This window comes from Pteropus medius, unplaced genomic scaffold, assembly GCF_902729225.1.
Source record: "Pteropus medius unplaced genomic scaffold, Ma_sr-lr_union100, whole genome shotgun sequence".
NCBI lineage: Eukaryota > Metazoa > Chordata > Mammalia > Chiroptera > Pteropodidae > Pteropus > Pteropus medius.
In genome coordinates, this window is record NW_024348913.1 from 1 (window position 1) to 18,683 (window position 18,683).

Here is an 18,683-nt window from a genome sequence, read left to right on the forward strand (position 1 = left end):
AAAAGCTCTCTGGTGACGTCCATTTTGAGCCAGAATCGCAGACTTCCGAGAAAAGGCTCACTTGGCAAATGCACAGCCCTCCCGGGGCCTTGGGGCTCTGTGGGCCATGCCCGGTCATCTGCGGGTACTGGGGTGGCGAAGTTGGAGGAGCACTCACTGACACTTTGAGCTCCCAGAGGTACAAACTACGTGTCATTCGTCTCTGCATCTTCTTGCAGGGTTCAGGGCCGCCCACAGACAGCGTACCCGGGGATGTTTTGGCCCCTCCGTCCATGGCGGCCGTCACCCGCTGGAAAGAGTTCATTTGGGAGACACTGCAGACAGCCTGGGTCTGAATTCGGCCTCCGTGCCTTAGGAGCTTTGCGATCAGCTCTTTGAGCCTTTCATTTCTTCATTTTGAATGCGTCCACGGGGACCATTACGACCATCCCAGGCAGAAAGGTGAGGAGAGGGAGGTGTCTGCTTCCGTCCTGAAGTCTGATTTCCACTGCGGAAAGCGGGAAGGAGCCGAGGCCTTAGGAAGGAGCCCCGGAGCCTCTGGGATGAAAAGAGATCATGCTGAATTGTGGCTCTGGAACGCCCGGTGTCCACACTGCGGGAGGTGGAGGTGCGAGGAGCGGCCTGTCTTCTGTGGTAGAGCAGGGGTCCACGCAGGTTTCCTTCGAAAATCCACCATATACATATATATGCATATAGATGAACACATATATGCATATATATGTATATGGTAGCTTTGGCAAAAAGCTCTCTGGTGACGTCCATTTTGAGCCAGAATCGCAGACTTCCGAGAAAAGGCTCACTTGCGGCAAATGCACAGCCCTCCCGGGGCCTTGGGGCTCTGTGGGCGATGCTCGGTCATCTGGGATACTGGGGTTCCGAAGTTGGAGGAGCACTCACTGACACTTTGAGCTCCTAGAGGTACAAACTACGTCTCATTCGTCTCTGTATGCTCTTGCAAGGTTCAGGGCCACCCACAGACAGCGTACCCAGGGATGCTTTGGCCCCTGCGTCCATGGCGGCCGTCCCCCGCTGGAAAGAGTTCAGTTGGGAGACAGTGCAGACAGCTGTGGGTCTGAATTTGGCCTCCGTGCCTTAGGAGCTTTGCGATCAGCTCTTTGAGCCTTTCATTTCTTCATTTTGAATGCGTCCACGGGGACCATTACGACCATCCCAGGCAGAAAGGTGAGGGAGAGGGAGGTGTCTGCTTCCGCCCTGAAGTCTGATTTCCACTGCGGAAAGCGGGAAGGAGCCGAGGCCTTAGGAAGGAGCCCCGGGGCCTCTGGGATGAAAAGAGATCATGCTGAATTGTGGCTCTGGAACGTCCGGTGTCCACACTGCTGGGAGGTGGAGGTGCTAGGAACGGCCTGTCTTCTGTGATAGACCAGGGGTCCACGCAGGTTTCCTTCGAAAATCCACCATATACATATATGAACATATATATGCATATATATGTATATGGTAGCTTTGGAAAAAAACTCTCTTGTGACGTCCATTTTGAGCCAGAATCGCAGACTTCCGAGAAAAGGCTCACTTGCGGCAAATGCACAGCCCTCCCGGGGCCTTGGGGCTCTGTGGGCTATGCTCGGTCATCTGCGGGTACTGGGGTACCGAAGTTGGAGGAGCACTCACTGACACTTTGAGTTCCTAGAGGTACAAACTACGTCTCATTCGTCTCTGTATCCTCTTGCAGGGTTCACGGCCACCCACAGACAGCGTAGCCAGGGATGCTTTGGCCCCTCCGTCCATGGGGGCCGTCACCCGCTGGAAAGAGGTCAGCTGGGAGACACTGCAGACAGCTGTGGGTCTGAATTCGGTCTCCGTGCCTTAGGAGCTTTGCGATCAGCTCTCTGAGCCTTTCATTTCTTCATTTTGAATGTGTCCACGGGGACCATCACGACCATCCCAGGCAGAAAGGTGAGGGCGAGGGAGGTGTCTGCTTCCGTCCTGAAGTCTGATTTCCACTGCGGAAAGCGGGAAGGAGCCGAGGCTTAGGAAGGAGCCCCGGGGCCTCTGGGATGAAAAGAGATCATGCTGAATTGTGGCTCTGGAACGCCCGGTGTCCACACTGCGGGGAGGTGGAGGTGCTAGGAGCGGCCTATCTTCTGTGGTAGAGCAGGGGTCCACGCAGGTTTCCTTCGAAAATCCACCATATACATATATATGCATATAGATGAACATATCTATGCATATATATGCATATGGTAGCTTTGGCAAAAACCTCTCTGGTGACGTCCATTTTGAGCCAGAATCACAGTCTTCCGAGAAAAGGCTCACTTGCGGCAAATGCACAGCCCTCCCGGGGCCTTGGGGCTCTGTGGGTGATGCTCGGTCATCTGCGGATACTGGGGTACCGAAGTTGGAGGAGCACTCACTGACACTTTGAGCTCCTAGAGGTACAAACTACGTCCCATTCGTCTCAGTATGCTCTTGCAGGGTTCAGGGTCACCCACAGACAGCGTACCCAGGGATGCTTTGGCCCCTGCGTCCATGGCGGCCGTCACCCGCTGGAAAGAGTTCAGTTGGGAGAAACTGCAGACAGCTGTGGGTCTGAATTCGGCCTCTGTGCCTTAGGAGCTTTGCGATCAGCTCTTTGAGCATTTCATTTCTTCATTTGGAATGCGTCCACGGGGACCATTACGACCATCCCAGGCAGAAAGGTGAGGGAGAGGGAGGTGTCTGCTTCCGTCCTGAAGTCTGATTTCCACTGCGGAAAGCGGGAAGGAGCCGAGGCCTTAGGAAGGAGCCCTGGGGCCTCTGGGATGAAAAGAGATCATGCTGAATTGTGGCTCTGGAACGCCCGGTGTCCACACTGCGGGGAGGGGGAGGTGCTAGGAGTGGCCTGTCTTCTGTGGTAGACCAGGGTACATAGATACCAAGTGAATCGTCCACGCTGGCAGAAGTTTCAGGCTGCATGCCTAGAGCGGGGGGTGGTCCCCGGGAATATGGCTGAGGAGACTCAGAGGGCACCTCCATCACGGCTCCCGCCCGGGGCTTAGCAGAGTCGTCCCTCTAAGTGAGAGAGAAGGTGAGATCGGAGTCAATCCATCATTCTCCGGGCCTGGCAGGCAGCCCGTGAGTGGCAGAGCGGGTGCCTGCGGCATGGCGGGGACTACACTTAGAAGTGACTTCTCTCTCCCTGCTCCGGTCTGTACGAGAAGCGGAGCGGGCGCCCGGGGCAGGGGCTGCGCTTCTGCCAGTCGCAGCTCTCGCGAGCATTTCCTCCAGGTTTGTTTCTTCCAGACCAGTTCCCGGAATCCAGTTCCCGGAATCCAGTTCCCGGGGGCCCGATCTGAAGCCAGCGCCTCCCGCGGGCGAACGTTCCCCCGAAACCCCGGCGGAGAGCGGGAGGGCGGGGCCGGAGCCGCCACGTCGCGGTTTCGGGTCCTGTGGTGGAAGCGGTTCGGCGGGAATTTGGGGGAGGGAAGCGTTGGCTGTGGAGGTGCTGAGGTTCGGGGACGAGGCGGGACCGCGGCCGGACCTAGGTCAAGTCGCCGAGGGAGGCAGAGGGAAGGAGCGGCTTCCCGTGGGCGAACACCGCCGCACGGTTGGCGGAGACGCGTCCGTCTGAGGACGCGGCAGAGCGAGGGCCGGTGTGGAAAATTGTGTTTTTTTTCTTTTTTCTGCGTAGTGTCGGCTCGTGCCCAGTGTCATTTTGCGTGTGGCTGCCTAGCGTCCCCAGCGACATTGACGTGGGTCCAATTTGGGGATCCATTCTGCTCTGTGTGTTCGATTTTCTGCCGATACCACCATGTTTCGGTTACTGTCGATTTCTTTTTTTTTGGTGGCGAGTAACGTGGAAATCGGGAATTCAAACTTGACGCCACGTCTGCCGCATCCTGGGTAGTTCATCCATGACACCCAGCGTATTGGCTGGTGACGTAGAGGCCCACAGCGTCCCACACACCGGAGTACTCGGGATATTTAGAATAAGCGTTTATTGTCGGAGTCTCGGTTATCTGAGAAGGCAGTAGGTGAACACCTTCCCAAACTGCCACATTTTCCCCATCCTGCTCAGGGTATTTAATGGCACATCTGGGCATTTTTCGGGGGCTGCGTGGGCGTTCTTAGGCCTGTCATGCTTCATGGAGCCATCCCTCTTGCCACGTGGTCCTCCAGTGCCATCAGCAACCCCAGAATAAAGATGGGAGTAGTCTGGAAAGCGCGCTAGATCCGAAGGATTGTGATCAGTAAGCACAAAGGTATCGATCGTTCGTTGCAGTGAAATTTTGTGCGGCAGGGGACCTTTCAAGCTACGTGTGAAGCCAGGGAGTGCAATCTACTGTTAAGCTACAGTGCACGGAAAAGCGCAGCCTGGGATGCTGTGCGTCCTCTACTGCAGGGTCCCAACCGGGCCCTTCTTCACTAGGACTGAATAGGGGTTGGGGAGAAGGGTCGGTTTTCAAGGGACCCGGCAGAGATACGGCTCGATATGGAGAGTTCTTTCTTTTCTTATTTTCATATTTGGTGTAAGACAGGTAAGGAGTAAACATAGGTTTATCAATTTCTTGTTTCGTATTCTAGAAGAACTACGGTATTCTGAGTCCTGCCCATATTATGGGGGACTTGCCTCTATCCTAATTTCCCCTTGCCTTTCCCCCTCGCTGACAGCCGTCACGGGCATGCTGATTGCTGTAAAATGGGTGCCTATTTCTGGGTGGAGCAAACACTGAGATTTGAATATTTCCCGCTCTTACCTGGATTCCACCTCTTTCCCTACCCCCGATCAAAGACGTCTAGACTCGACCGCCCGGTGAAGTTGAATTTGAGAAAACCAACGAGCACTTTTCTTCTGTCACCAGGCGGGTTAACGGTTGGGATCCCACTAGCTCCTGTGAACTGCTGCGGCCGAGAGGTCACGAACGTCTGTTGGCAGAGGAGAGCAGTATTTTCATTTTCCCCGTCAGACTTTGATCTATTTCTGCAGGGTCTGGGAGAATTTAGAAGTGCTGCCAGTCTGTTCGTACATTCAGATTGGTGCGAAAAAAGTATTTGTGCAGCTAAGTTCTTGGACTTAAAATCTCAAGCGCGCGCGCGCTCTCTCTCTCTCTCTCTCTCTCTAACTGATCTCCCAGGGATGGTATTTTTTTCTTTCTTCTGTGTTATTATTACTGGAGAACGGGGTCCTCTCCCGGCACGTTGTCCAGGTTCCTGATGTCTCGAACAAAGAATTGAGTAAGACGCCGAAATACATCGGAAAAGTTTTCTTAGGAAGGAAAGTCCACTTCCAGACGTGGAAGCGGGCCTGAGCAAGAGAAGCGTGGCTCAAAAGGCCCGGTAGCCAAGACTTCAGGCTTTTTATCCCTTTTTGCTGTGTTTGGTTACTTAGACTGGGCTTCCTTGATTGACAAGGAAGATTGACGGCACCCAGTGAGTCGTCATTTTGCCTTCTGAACATGTTTGTTCCCAGCATTCAGTCTGTTATAATATGAATGAACTTGCAGGCATAGGCAGCATATTATAATGCTGGTCTAATGAGACCCAGGTGAGTGAAGGTCGTTGGGGTCTGCATTGCCCATGTGCCAGTCAGTGGCTTAAACTGGTACCTAATTCTCTGCCTACTGGTTTCTTTGTGTGAGTGCAAAAAAAAAAATGCCTTCTGGCTTGCTTAATTGTGGGCGGATTAGGGTGGACCCCGTCTAGGATAGGATGACCTCCGTGTCTTTGCAGGCCGACCGGAAACCCCCTCACTGTCCCGCCTACCTCTTTTCTAAGAGTCACCAACCGCCTTATTAGTATGGATGTTGAGGGACAGAGGTCTCTTCTTCTGTATCCGCTTCCTGTTTAGAATGGCCACAGTCCTCGACTACAGGGTGCCTTAGGCTTTTGCCGCCCCCTCCTTTTGCGGCCATCCAGCCAGGGTGCCCCTGGACGCCCCCGGGCCCTGCTCACTCGCAGACGCGGGCACCCGGGGCAGACGACCGAGCCCGAGGGCTACAGGAACATCGGTGCGCCCCGCGCCACCGCCCGTCTCCACCTGCTGTCCCGCAGCCGGCCTTGGGCTGTTACCTCTCTCCGCTCCGGGCCCTATCTTTCCTGAGCTCCGAGGGGCCGAGCCCCAAGGGCGGAGGGCGCCGGGCGGAGGTTGGGGTCTCGGGGCGGAACGTTGCCCGGTGGTGTGGCCGCCGTCTCGGCGGGGGTTGGGGCGGGCGGGGCTCGGCCACGGCGGGGAGCGCAGGGGAGGGATGGGTCTGGGTCAAGGCCGAGCATGGACGTGGCAGGGCCGCCGCGGCCTGGGAGCCCCGGTGGCCGAGAGATTCGCGGGCCTCGCCCGTGCCGGGGTCCTGGCGCGCAGCCAAGATTGGGGAGGCGGATGGTCCGGGGCCTGGGCAGGACCGCGCCCAGGTCGGACTCCTGCCGAGCGGCCAAGTGCCATGAGGCTTGCGTTCGGGGCTGGGTGGGGGGCGGTGGGTGACGGGGCTGGGTCGTCCCGGCATGCGAGAGCTCCGACCCACCCCTTCGGCATGGCAGACAACCGGCCTCGGCCCGGGATGAAGGTGCGAGGAGGGCGCGCTCTCCAGGACCCCGAAGTCCTGCGCGCAGCGCTCGAGGGCTCTGAGCGCGGGTAGCCTCTGCCCGGCGATGGGCCTGCGCCGCATCACCTCTGGGGCCGGCTCCGTGCAGCGCGGCGGCACAGCGGGGGTGACGCCCCCCGAGCGAGACGCGGGCAGCAGTGGCGAGCGCTCGATCAGGCCGGCCGCGGCGATGGCTGCCGCTCCGGGCTCCCGCTGCGGCTCTGGCCGGTGTAGCGGAGGCCGGTTGCCAGTCAAGGCGCGGCGGGGACAGGGGCGGGGCGGGGCGGGGCGGGACAGAGGGCGGGGACAAGAGGAGGGGAGACAAGGGGCCAGTGGGCGGGGATACGCGGAAGGGACACGGCCGAGGCGGGGAGGGCCAGGGGAGGGGCCGGGGGCCCTGGCCCGGGCTGGGAAGACATATGGAAAGGACGGGAGCGCTTTCAGAGAGAGCTAAGTAGCAAGGGTCTGGACTCTCATCTGAATGGTGGGCAGAGCCCTTAAGGCAGGGGAACACTCTCCTCGGCTGCCGTCTCATGTCGCGTGCATTTGGTTAATAGCAGCAGAGTTTAGGTCCTGAGACGTGATTCGTGATCCTCTGCTGCCCTCTCGTGGGCATTTTGGGAATAACACCTGAACGTCGGGCGTCAAGTGTAGGTCATGATGACTCTGCGTTCTCTGCTGCCCTCTGGTGGGATGTTTGGGAAGAACATGACAGTGGCGCTCATAAAGTTCTTTCTGCCGCGCTTTCATGTCCATTTTGGAAAGAACCCCCAGGGCATGTCATTATGACGAATTTTGCCTCCGCTGCCATCTCGTGGGTGTTTTGAAAATAACAGGCAAGTGTACGTCATCATTAAAGTTTACTCCCTGCTGCCATCTGTTGGCCATTTCGGGAACGACCCCAGAGTGCAGGAACTAGAACAAAGTTACTCTTTGCTGCCAGCTGGTGGACATTTCGGGAATAAAAGGGCCGCGCACCCCGCTCCCTCGCCAGCCCTCACTTGTGCTCCTGCAGCCGGCCCTGAACTGTTTCCTCTGAGTGCTCGGGGCCCGTCCCTTCCGGGGCTCCGCGAGGCCGAGCCCCAAGGGCGGAGTGCGCGGGGCGAAGCGTTGCCCGGTGGTGTGGCCGCCGTCTCCGCGGGGTTTGGGGCAGGCCGGGCTCGGCCACGGCGGGGAGCGCAGGGGAGGGATGGGTCTGGGTCAAGGCCGAGCATGGACGTGGCAGGGCCGCCGCGGCCTGGGAGCCCCGGTGGCCGAGAGATTCGCGGGCCTCGCCCGTGCCGGGGTCCTGGCGCGCAGCCAAGATTGGGGAGGCGGATGGTCCGGGGCCCGGGCAGGACCGCGCCCAGGTCGGACTCCTGCCGAGCGGCCAAGTGCCATGAGGCTTGCGTTCGGGGCTGGGTGGGGGTAGGTGGGTGACGGGGCTGGGTCGACCCGGCATGCGAGAGCTCCGACCCACACCTTCGGCATGGCCGAGAACCGGCCTCGGCCCGGGATGAAGGTGCGAGGAGGGCGCGCTCTCCAGGACCCCGAAGTCCTGCGCGCAGCGCTCGAGGGCTCTGAGCGCGGGTAGCCTCTGCCCGGCGATGGGCCTGCGCCGCATCACCTCTGGGGCCCGCTCCGTGCAGCGCGGCGGCACAGTGGGGGTGACGCCCCCCGAGCGAGACGCGGGCAGCAGTGGCGAGCGCTCGATCAGGCCGGCCGCGGCGATGGCTGCCGCTCCGGGCCCCCCGCTGCGGCTCTGGCCGGTGTAGCCGAGGCCGGTTGCCAGTCAAGGCGCGGCGGGGACAGGGGCGGGGCGGGGCGGGACAGAGGGCGGGGACAAGAGGAGGGGAGAGAAGGGGCCAGTGGGCGGGGATACGCGGAGGGGACACGGCCGAGGCGGGAGGGCTGAAGGTAGTCAAAATACCCGCTGCGAAGACATATGGAAAGGACGGGGCGCGTTCCGAGAGAGCTAAGTAGCAAGGGTCTGGACTCTCATCTGAATGGTGGGCAGAGCCCTTAAGGCAGGGGAACACTCTCCTCGGCTGCCGTCTCATGTCGCGTGCATTTGGTTAATAGCAGCAGAGTTTAGGTCCTGAGACGTGCTTCGTGATCCTCTGCTGCCCTCTCGTGGGCATTTTGGGAATAACACCTGAACGTCGGGCGTCAAGTGTAGGTCATGATGACTCTGCGTTCTCTGCTGCCATCTGGTGGGAAGTTTGGGAATAACATGACAGTGATGCTCATAAAGGCATCTCTGCCGCTTTTTCATGTTCATTTTGAAAAGAACCCCCAGGGCATGCCATTATGAAAAGTTTTTCTCTGCTGCCATCTCGTGGGTATTTTGAAAATAACGCCCAAGTGTAATGTCAGGATGCACACAAGATGGGTGCAGAAAACAAATTTGTATCTGAACTGCACTCAGATTTTATTCCCCCAATTCACACCAGATAGCAGCAGAAAACAAATTTACGATGAAATATACCTGGGCGTTATTTTCAATGTGCCCGCAAGATGGCAGCAGTAACAATGTTTCAAGACACGCGTTTGTCTGTATAACGTGTGGTAGGATGTTTTTGTCTCCGACCGCTCTTACCGGTTTGTAATATGTGATTGGCTTAAAGGAATTAAATGCTGATATAAATCAGGAGAGAGAATAGAAACAAACTCAAACGCATTTCAGGATCATATGATCAGAGACGACATTTGTTGTTAAAGCCGGCTTAAGTTTGGTTGGCATACATAGACATGTGTTTGAAAGTTATTAACATAAACTATATATGGTTTAGCTGGATAGAAAAAAATAAGTTTAAGTAGCTGTGTTACATGGTATGTAAAGAAAGGGTTGGTGTGGCGTTCTGACTATCGACTAGGGCCTGTCCAGGTAGGAATCTGGGATCCGATCAGCTTGTGAGGTTAATTTCCATAGAACCTTTTTTCCCCTCCCACTTGCGTAGGGGCCAGTGGAGACCTGCAGGCGATTTCTCTAACCCAGTTCTAGCATGTGTGTTAGGGGAAGACGGGGTGCCTGGGGATGGGGGATGGGGGAGACTTGGAGGCCGTTTCTCCATTCCAGTACAAGGCCAGTATGTGAGGGCGTAAGGGGCACTGGCAAACATGGGAGGAGCGACCCGAAGGCGAATCGTCCACGTTGGCAGAAGCTTTGTATGTGGCGGCCTAGGGGCGGGGGGTGGGGGGGTGGTCCCGGAATAATGGTTGAGGAGAGACCTAGAGGGGCACCCTCCATCACGGCTCCTGCCCGATGGCGAGGGGCAGAGTCGTCCCCCGTGTAAGAGAGAAGGTGAGAGACGTGGAGCCGAATCCATCATCTCCGCTTCGGGCAGCCCTTGAGTGGCAGAGCGGGTGCCTGCGGCATGGCGGGGACCACACTTAGAGGTGACTTCTCTCTCCCTGCTCCGGTCTGTACGAGAAGCGGAGCGGGCGCCCGGGGCAGGGGCTGCGCTTCTGCCAGTCGCAGCTCTCGCGAGCATTTCCTCCAGGTTTGTTTCTTCCAGACCAGTTCCCGGAATCCAGTTCCCGGAATCCAGTTCCCGGGGGCCCGATCTGAAGCCAGCGCCTCCCGCGGGCGAACGTTCCCCCGAAACCCCGGCGGAGAGCGGGAGGGCGGGGCCGGAGCCGCCACGTCGCGTTTTCGGGTCCTGTGGTGGAAGCGGTTCGGCGGGAATTTGGGGGAGGGAAGCGTTGGCTGTGGAGGTGCTGAGGTTCGGGGACGAGGCGGGACCGCGGCCGGACCTAGGTCAAGTCGCCGAGGGAGGCAGAGGGAAGGAGCGGCTTCCCGTGGGCGAACACCGCCGCACGGTTGGCGGAGACGCGTCCGTCTGAGGACGCGGCAGAGCGAGGGCCGGTGTGGAAAATTGTGTTTTTTTTCTTTTTTTCTGCGTAGTGTCGGCTCGTGCCCAGTGTCATTTTGCGTGTGGCTGCCTAGCGTCCCCAGCGACATTGACGTGGGTCCAATTTGGGGATCCATTCTGCTCTGTGTGTTCGATTTTCTGCCGATACCACCATGTTTCGGTTACTGTCGATTTCTTTTTTTCTGGTGGCGAGTAACGTGGAAATCGGGAATTCAAACTTGACGCCACGTCTGCCGCATCCTGGGTAGTTCATCCATGACACCCAGCGTATTGGCTGGTGACGTAGAGGCCCACAGCGTCCCAACACAGGAGTACTCGGGATATTTAGAATAAGCGTTTATTGTCGGAGTCTCGGTTATCTGAGAAGGCAGTAGGTGAACACCTTCCCAAACTGCCACATTTTCCCCATCCTGCTCAGGGTATTTAATGGCACATCTGGGCATTTTTCGGGGGCTGCGTGGGCGTTCTTAGGCCTGTCATGCTTCATGGAGCCATCCCTCTTGCCACGTGGTCCTCCAGTGCCATCAGCAACCCCAGAATAAAGATGGGAGTAGTCTGGAAAGCGCGCTAGATCCGAAGGATTGTGATTAGTAAGCACGAAGGTATCGATCGTTCGTTCCAGTGAAATTTTGTGCGGCAGGGGACCTTTCAAGCTACGTGTGAAGCCAGGGAGTGCAATCTACTGTTAAGCTACAGTGCACGGAAAAGCGAAGCCTGGGATGCTGTGCGTCCTCTACTGCAGGGTCCCAACCGGGCCCTTCTTCACTAGGACTGAATAGGGGTTGGGGAGAAGGGTCGGTTTTCAAGGGACCCGGCAGAGATACGGCTCGATATGGAGAGTTCTTTCTTTTCTTATTTTCATATTTGGTGTAAGACAGGTAAGGAGTAAACATAGGTTTATCAATTTCTTGTTTCGTATTCTAGAAGAACTACGGTATTCTGAGTCCTGCCCATATTATGGGGGACTTGCCTCTATCCTAATTTCCCCTTGCCTTTCCCCCTCGCTGACAGCCGTCACGGGCATGCTGATTGCTGTAAAATGGGTGCCTATTTCTGGGTGGAGCAAACACTGAGATTTGAATATTTCCCGCTCTTACCTGGATTCCACCTCTTTCCCTACCCCCGATCAAAGACGTCTAGACTCGACCGCCCGGTGAAGTTGAATTTGAGAAAACCAACGAGCACTTTTCTTCTGTCACCAGGCGGGTTAACGGTTGGGATCCCACTAGCTCCTGTGAACTGCTGCGGCCGAGAGGTCACGAACGTCTGTTGGCAGAGGAGAGCAGTATTTTCATTTTCCCCGTCAGACTTTGATCTATTTCTGCAGGGTCTGGGAGAATTTAGAAGTGCTGCCAGTCTGTTCGTACATTCAGATTGGTGCGAAAAAAGTATTTGTGCAGCTAAGTTCTTGGACTTAAAATCTCAAGCGCGCGCGCGCTCTCTCTCTCTCTCTCTCTCTCTAACTGATCTCCCAGGGATGGTATTTTTTTTCTTTCTTCTGTGTTATTATTACTGGAGAACGGGGTCCTCTCCCGGCACGTTGTCCAGGTTCCTGATGTCTCGAACAAAGAATTGAGTATGACACCGAAATACATCGGAAAAGTTTTCTTAGGAAGGAAAGTCCACTTCCAGACGTGGAAGCGGGCCTGAGCAAGAGAAGCGTGGCTCAAAAGGCCCGGTAGCCAAGACTTCAGGCTTTTTATCCCTTTTTGCTGTGTTTGGTTACTTAGACTGGGCTTCCTTGATTGACAAGGAAGATTGACGGCACCCAGTGAGTCGTCATTTTGCCTTCTGAACATGTTTGTTCCCAGCATTCAGTCTGTTATAATATGAATGAACTTGCAGGCATAGGCAGCATATTATAATGCTGGTCTAATGAGACCCAGGTGAGTGAAGGTCGTTGGGGTCTGCATTGCCCATGTGCCAGTCAGTGGCTTAAACTGGTACCTAATTCTCTGCCTACTGGTTTCTTTGTGTGAGTGCAAAAAAAAAAATGCCTTCTGGCTTGCTTAATTGTGGGCGGATTAGGGTGGACCCCGTCTAGGATAGGATGACCTCCGTGTCTTTGCAGGCCGACCGGAAACCCCCTCACTGTCCCGCCTACCTCTTTTCTAAGAGCCACCAACCGCCTTATTAGTATGGATGTTGAGGGACAGAGGTCTCTTCTTCTGTATCCGCTTCCTGTTTAGAATGGCCACAGTCCTCGACTACAGGGTGCCTTAGGCTTTTGCCGCCCCCTCCTTTTGCGGCCATCCAGCCAGGGTGCCCCTGGACGCCCCCGGGCCCTGCTCGCTCGCAGACGCGGGCACCCGGGGCAGACGACCGAGCCCGAGGGCTACAGGAACATCGGTGCGCCCCGCGCCACCGCCCGTCTCCACCTGCTGTCCCGCAGCCGGCCTTGGGCTGTTACCTCTCTCCGCTCCGGGCCCTATCTTTCCTGAGCTCCGAGGGGCCGAGCCCCAAGGGCGGAGGGCGCCGGGCGGAGGTTGGGGTCTCGGGGCGGAACGTTGCCCGGTGGTGTGGCCGCCGTCTCGGCGGGGTTTGGGGCGGGCGGGGCTCGGCCACGGCGGGGAGCGCAGGGGAGGGATGGGTCTGGGTCAAGGCCGAGCATGGACGTGGCAGGGCCGCCGCGGCCTAGGAGCCCCGGTGGCCGAGAGATTCGCGGGCCTCGCCCGTGCCGGGGTCCTGGCGCGCAGCCAAGATTGGGGAGGCGGATGGTCCGGGGCCTGGGCAGGACCGCGCCCAGGTCGGACTCCTGCCGAGCGGCCAAGTGCCATGAGGCTTGCGTTCGGGGCTGGGTGGGGGGCGGTGGGTGACGGGGCTGGGTCGTCCCGGCATGCGAGAGCTCCGACCCACCCCTTCGGCATGGCAGAGAACCGGCCTCGGCCCGGGATGAAGGTGCGAGGAGGGCGCGCTCTCCAGGACCCCGAAGTCCTGCGCGCAGCGCTCGAGGGCTCTGAGCGCGGGTAGCCTCTGCCCGGCGATGGGCCTGCGCCGCATCACCTCTGGGGCCGGCTCCGTGCAGCGCGGCGGCACAGCGGGGGTGACGCCCCCCGAGCGAGACGCGGGCAGCAGTGGCGAGCGCTCGATCAGGCCGGCCGCGGCGATGGCTGCCGCTCCGGGCTCCCGCTGCGGCTCTGGCCGGTGTAGCGGAGGCCGGTTGCCAGTCAAGGCGCGGCGGGGACAGGGGCGGGGCGGGGCGGGGCGGGACAGAGGGCGGGGACAAGAGGAGGGGAGACAAGGGGCCAGTGGGCGGGGATGCGCGGGAGGGACACGGCCGAGGCGGGAGGGCCAGGGGAGGGGCCAGGGGCCGTGGCCCGGGCTGCGAAGACATATGGAAAGGACGGGAGCGCTTTCAGAGAGAGCTAAGTAGCAAGGGTCTGGACTCTCATCTGAATGGTGGGCAGAGCCCTTAAGGCAGGGGAACACTCTCCTCGGCTGCCGTCTCATGTCGCGTGCATTTGGTTAATAGCAGCAGAGTTTAGGTCCTGAGACGTGATTCGTGATCCTCTGCTGCCCTCTCGTGGGCATTTTGGGAATAACACCTGAACGTCGGGCGTCAAGTGTAGGTCATGATGACTCTGCGTTCTCTGCTGCCCTCTGGTGGGATGTTTGGGAAGAACATGACAGTGGCGCTCATAAAGTTCTTTCTGCCGCGCTTTCATGTCCATTTTGGAAAGAACCCCCAGGGCATGTCATTATGACGAATTTTGCCTCCGCTGCCATCTCGTGGGTGTTTTGAAAATAACAGGCAAGTGTACGTCATCATTAAAGTTTACTCCCTGCTGCCATCTGTTGGCCATTTCGGGAACGACCCCAGAGTGCAGGAACTAGAACAAAGTTACTCTTTGCTGCCAGCTGGTGGACATTTCGGGAATAAAAGGGCCGCGCACCCCGCTCCCTCGCCAGCCCTCACTTGTGCTCCTGCAGCCGGCCCTGAACTGTTTCCTCTGAGTGCTCGGGGCCCGTCCCTTCCGGGGCTCCGCGAGGCCGAGCCCCAAGGGCGGAGTGCGCGGGGCGAAGCGTTGCCCGGTGGTGTGGCCGCCGTCTCCGCGGGGTTTGGGGCAGGCCGGGCTCGGCCACGGCGGGGAGCGCAGGGGAGGGATGGGTCTGGGTCAAGGCCGAGCATGGACGTGGCAGGGCCGCCGCGGCCTGGGAGCCCCGGTGGCCGAGAGATTCGCGGGCCTCGCCCGTGCCGGGGTCCTGGCGCGCAGCCAAGATTGTGGAGGCGGATGGTCCGGGACCAGGGCAGGACCGCGCCCAGGTCGGACTCCTGCCGAGCGGCCAAGTGCCATGAGGCTTGCGTTCGGGGCTGGGTGGGGGGCGGTGGGTGACGGGGCTGGGTCGTCCCGGCGTGCGAGAGCTCCGACCCACCCCTTCGGCATGGCAGAGAACCGGCCTCGGCCCGGGATGAAGGTGCGAGGAGGGCGCGCTCTCCAGGACCCCGAAGTCCTGCGCGCAGCGCTCGAGGGCTCTGAGCGCGGGTAGCCTCTGCCCGGCGATGGGCCTGCGCCGCATCACCTCTGGGGCCGGCTCCGTGCAGCGCGGCGGCACAGTGGGGGTGACGCCCCCCGAGCGAGCCGCGGGCAGCAGTGGCGAGCGCTCGATCAGGCCGGCCGCGGCGATGGCTGCCGCTCCGGGCCCCCCCGCTGCGGCTCTGGCCGGTGTTGCGGAGGCCGGTTGCCAGTCAAGGCGCGGCGGGGACAGGGGCGGGGCGGGGCGGGACAGAGGGCGGGGACAAGAGGAGGGGAGACAAGGGGCCAGTGGGCGGGGATACGCGGAAGGGACACGGCCGAGGCGGGAGGGCCAGGGGAGGGGCCAGGGGCCGTGGCCCGGGCTGCGAAGACATATGGAAAGGACGGGCGCGCGTTCCGAGAGAGCTAAGTAGCAAGGGTCTGGACTCTCATCTGAATGGTGGGCAGAGCCCTTAAGGCAGGGGAACACTCTCCTCGGCTGCCGTCTCATGTCGCGTGCATTTGGTTAATAGCAGCAGAGTTTAGGTCCTGAGACGTGCTTCGTGATCCTCTGCTGCCCTCTCGTGGGCATTTTGGGAATAACACCTGAACGTCGGGCGTCAAGTGTAGGTCATGATGACTCTGCGTTCTCTGCTGCCATCTGGTGGGAAGTTTGGGAATAACATGACAGTGATGCTCATAAAGGCATCTCTGCCGCTTTTTCATGTTCATTTTGAAAAGAACCCCCAGGGCATGCCATTATGAAAAGTTTTTCTCTGCTGCCATCTCGTGGGTATTTTGAAAATAACGCCCAAGTGTAATGTCAGGATGCACACAAGATGGGTGCAGAAAACAAATTTGTATCTGAACTGCACTCAGATTTTATTCCCCCAATTCACACCAGATAGCAGCAGAAAACAAATTTACGATGAAATATACCTGGGCGTTATTTTCAATGTGCCCGCAAGATGGCAGCAGTAACAATGTTTCAAGACACGCGTTTGTCTGTATAACGTGTGGTAGGATGTTTTTGTCTCCGACCGCTCTTACCAGTTTGTAATATGTGATTGGCTTAAAGGAATTAAATGCTGATATAAATCAGGAGAGAGAATAGAAACAAACTCAAACGCATTTCAGGATCATATGATCAGAGACGACATTTGTTGTTAAAGCCGGCTTAAGTTTGGTTGGCATACATAGACATGTGTTTGAAAGTTATTAACATAAACTATATATGGTTTAGCTGGATAGAAAAAAATAAGTTTAAGTAGCTGTGTTACATGGTATGTAAAGAAAGGGTTGGTGTGGCGTTCTGACTATCGACTAGGGCCTGTCCAGGTAGGAATCTGGGATCCGATCAGCTTGTGAGGTTAATTTCCATAGAACCTTTTTTCCCCTCCCACTTGCGTAGGGGCCAGTGGAGACCTGCAGGCGATTTCTCTAACCCAGTTCTAGCATGTGTGTTAGGGGAAGACGGGGTGCCTGGGGATGGGGGATGGGGGAGACTTGGAGGCCGTTTCTCCATTCCAGTACAAGGCCAGTATGTGAGGGCGTAAGGGGCACTGGCAAACATGGGAGGAGCGACCCGAAGGCGAATCGTCCACGTTGGCAGAAGCTTTGTATGTGGCGGCCTAGGGAGCGGGGGGTGGGGGGGTGGTCCCGGAATAATGGTTGAGGAGAGACCTAGAGGGGCACCCTCCATCACGGCTCCTGCCCGATGGCGAGGGGCAGAGTCGTCCCCCGTGTAAGAGAGAAGGTGAGAGACGTGGAGCCGAATCCATCATCTCCGCTTCGGGCAGCCCTTGAGTGGCAGAGCGGGTGCCTGCGGCATGGCGGGGACCACACTTAGAGGTGACTTCTCTCTCCCTGCTCCGGTCTGTACGAGAAGCGGAGCGGGCGCCCGGGGCAGGGGCTGCGCTTCTGCCAGTCGCAGCTCTCGCGCGCATTTCCTCCAGGTTTGTTTCTTCCAGACCAGTTCCCGGAATCCAGTTCCCGGAATCCAGTTCCCGGGGGCCCGATCTGAAGCCAGCGCCTCCCGCGGGCCAACGTTCCCCGAAACCCCGGCGGAGAGCGGGAGGGCGGGGCCGGAGCCGCCACGTCGCGTTTTCGGGTCCTGTGGTGGAAGCGGTTCGGCGGGAATTTGGGGGAGGGAAGCGTTGGCTGTGGAGGTGCTGAGGTTCGGGGACGAGGCGGGACCGCGGCCGGACCTAGGTCAAGTCGCCGAGGGAGGCAGAGGGAAGGAGCGGCTTCCCGTGGGCGAACACCGCCGCACGGTTGGCGGAGACGCGTCCGTCTGAGGACGCGGCAGAGCGAGGGCCGGTGTGGAAAATTGTGTTTTTTTTCTTTTTTTCTGCGTAGTGTCGGCTCGTGCCCAGTGTCATTTTGCGTGTGGCTGCCTAGCGTCCCCAGCGACATTGACGTGGGTCCAATTTGGGGATCCATTCTGCTCTGTGTGTTCGATTTTCTGCCGATACCACCATGTTTCGGTTACTGTCGATTTCTTTTTTTCTGGTGGCGAGTAACGTGGAAATCGGGAATTCAAACTTGACGCCACGTCTGCCGCATCCTGGGTAGTTCATCCATGACACCCAGCGTATTGGCTGGTGACGTAGAGGCCCACAGCGTCCCAACACAGGAGTACTCGGGATATTTAGAATAAGCGTTTATTGTCGGAGTCTCGGTTATCTGAGAAGGCAGTAGGTGAACACCTTCCCAAACTGCCACATTTTCCCCATCCTGCTCAGGGTATTTAATGGCACATCTGGGCATTTTTCGGGGGCTGCGTGGGCGTTCTTAGGCCTGTCATGCTTCATGGAGCCATCCCTCTTGCCACGTGGTCCTCCAGTGCCATCAGCAACCCCAGAATAAAGATGGGAGTAGTCTGGAAAGCGCGCTAGATCCGAAGGATTGTGATTAGTAAGCACGAAGGTATCGATCGTTCGTTCCAGTGAAATTTTGTGCGGCAGGGGACCTTTCAAGCTACGTGTGAAGCCAGGGAGTGCAATCTACTGTTAAGCTACAGTGCACGGAAAAGCGCAGCCTGGGATGCTGTGCGTCCTCTACTGCAGGGTCCCAACCGGGCCCTTCTTCACTAGGACTGAATAGGGGTTGGGGAGAAGGGTCGGTTTTCAAGGGACCCGGCAGAGATACGGCTCGATATGGAGAGTTCTTTCTTTTCTTATTTTCATATTTGGTGTAAGACAGGTAAGGAGTAAACATAGGTTTATCAATTTCTTGTTTCGTATTCTAGAAGAACTACGGTATTCTGAGTCCTGCCCATATTATGGGGGACTTGCCTCTATCCTAATTTCCCCTTGCCTTTCCCCCTCGCTGACAGCCGTCACGGGCATGCTGATTGCTGTAAAATGGGTGCCTATTTCTGGGTGGAGCAAACACTGAGATTTGAATATTTCCCGCTCTTACCTGGATTCCACCTCTTTCCCTACCCCCGATCAAAGACGTCTAGACTCGACCGCCCGGTGAAGTTGAATTTGAGAAAACCAACGAGCACTTTTCTTCTGTCACCAGCCGGGTTAACGGTTGGGATCCCACTAGCTCCTGTGAACTGCTGCGGCCGAGAGGTCACGAACGTCTGTTGGCAGAGGAGAGCAGTATTTTCATTTTCCCCGTCAGACTTTGATCTATTTCTGCAGGGTCTGGGAGAATTTAGAAGTGCTGCCAGTCTGTTCGTACATTCAGATTGGTGCGAAAAAAGTATTTGTGCAGCTAAGTTCTTGGACTTAAAATCTCAAGCGCTCTCTCTCTCTCTCTCTCTCTCTCTAACTGATCTCCCAGGGATGGTATTTTTTTTCTTTCTTCTGTGTTATTATTACTGGAGAACGGGGTCCTCTCCCGGCACGTTG

General features: G+C 57.7%; 1 protein-coding gene across 1 annotated transcript; it reads right to left on the reverse strand.

Moving 5' to 3' along the window:
- Nucleotides 1–2,873: 2,873 nt before the first annotated feature.
- LOC120616849 (nascent polypeptide-associated complex subunit alpha, muscle-specific form-like) lies at nt 2,874–18,170 on the reverse strand (the record flags this gene model as incomplete). The annotated part of the gene is made up of 10 exons (XM_039880410.1): nt 18,139–18,170; nt 16,703–16,933; nt 14,741–15,023; nt 14,396–14,639; nt 13,248–13,503; nt 10,012–10,153; nt 7,974–8,253; nt 6,007–6,733; nt 3,243–3,384; nt 2,874–3,009 (listed from the first exon to the last, which is right to left on the reverse strand). Coding segments are annotated over exons 1-10 (2,473 nt in total), but the record flags the coding sequence as incomplete, so codon positions are not given.
- Between the last annotated feature and the right edge of the window lie 513 nt (nt 18,171–18,683).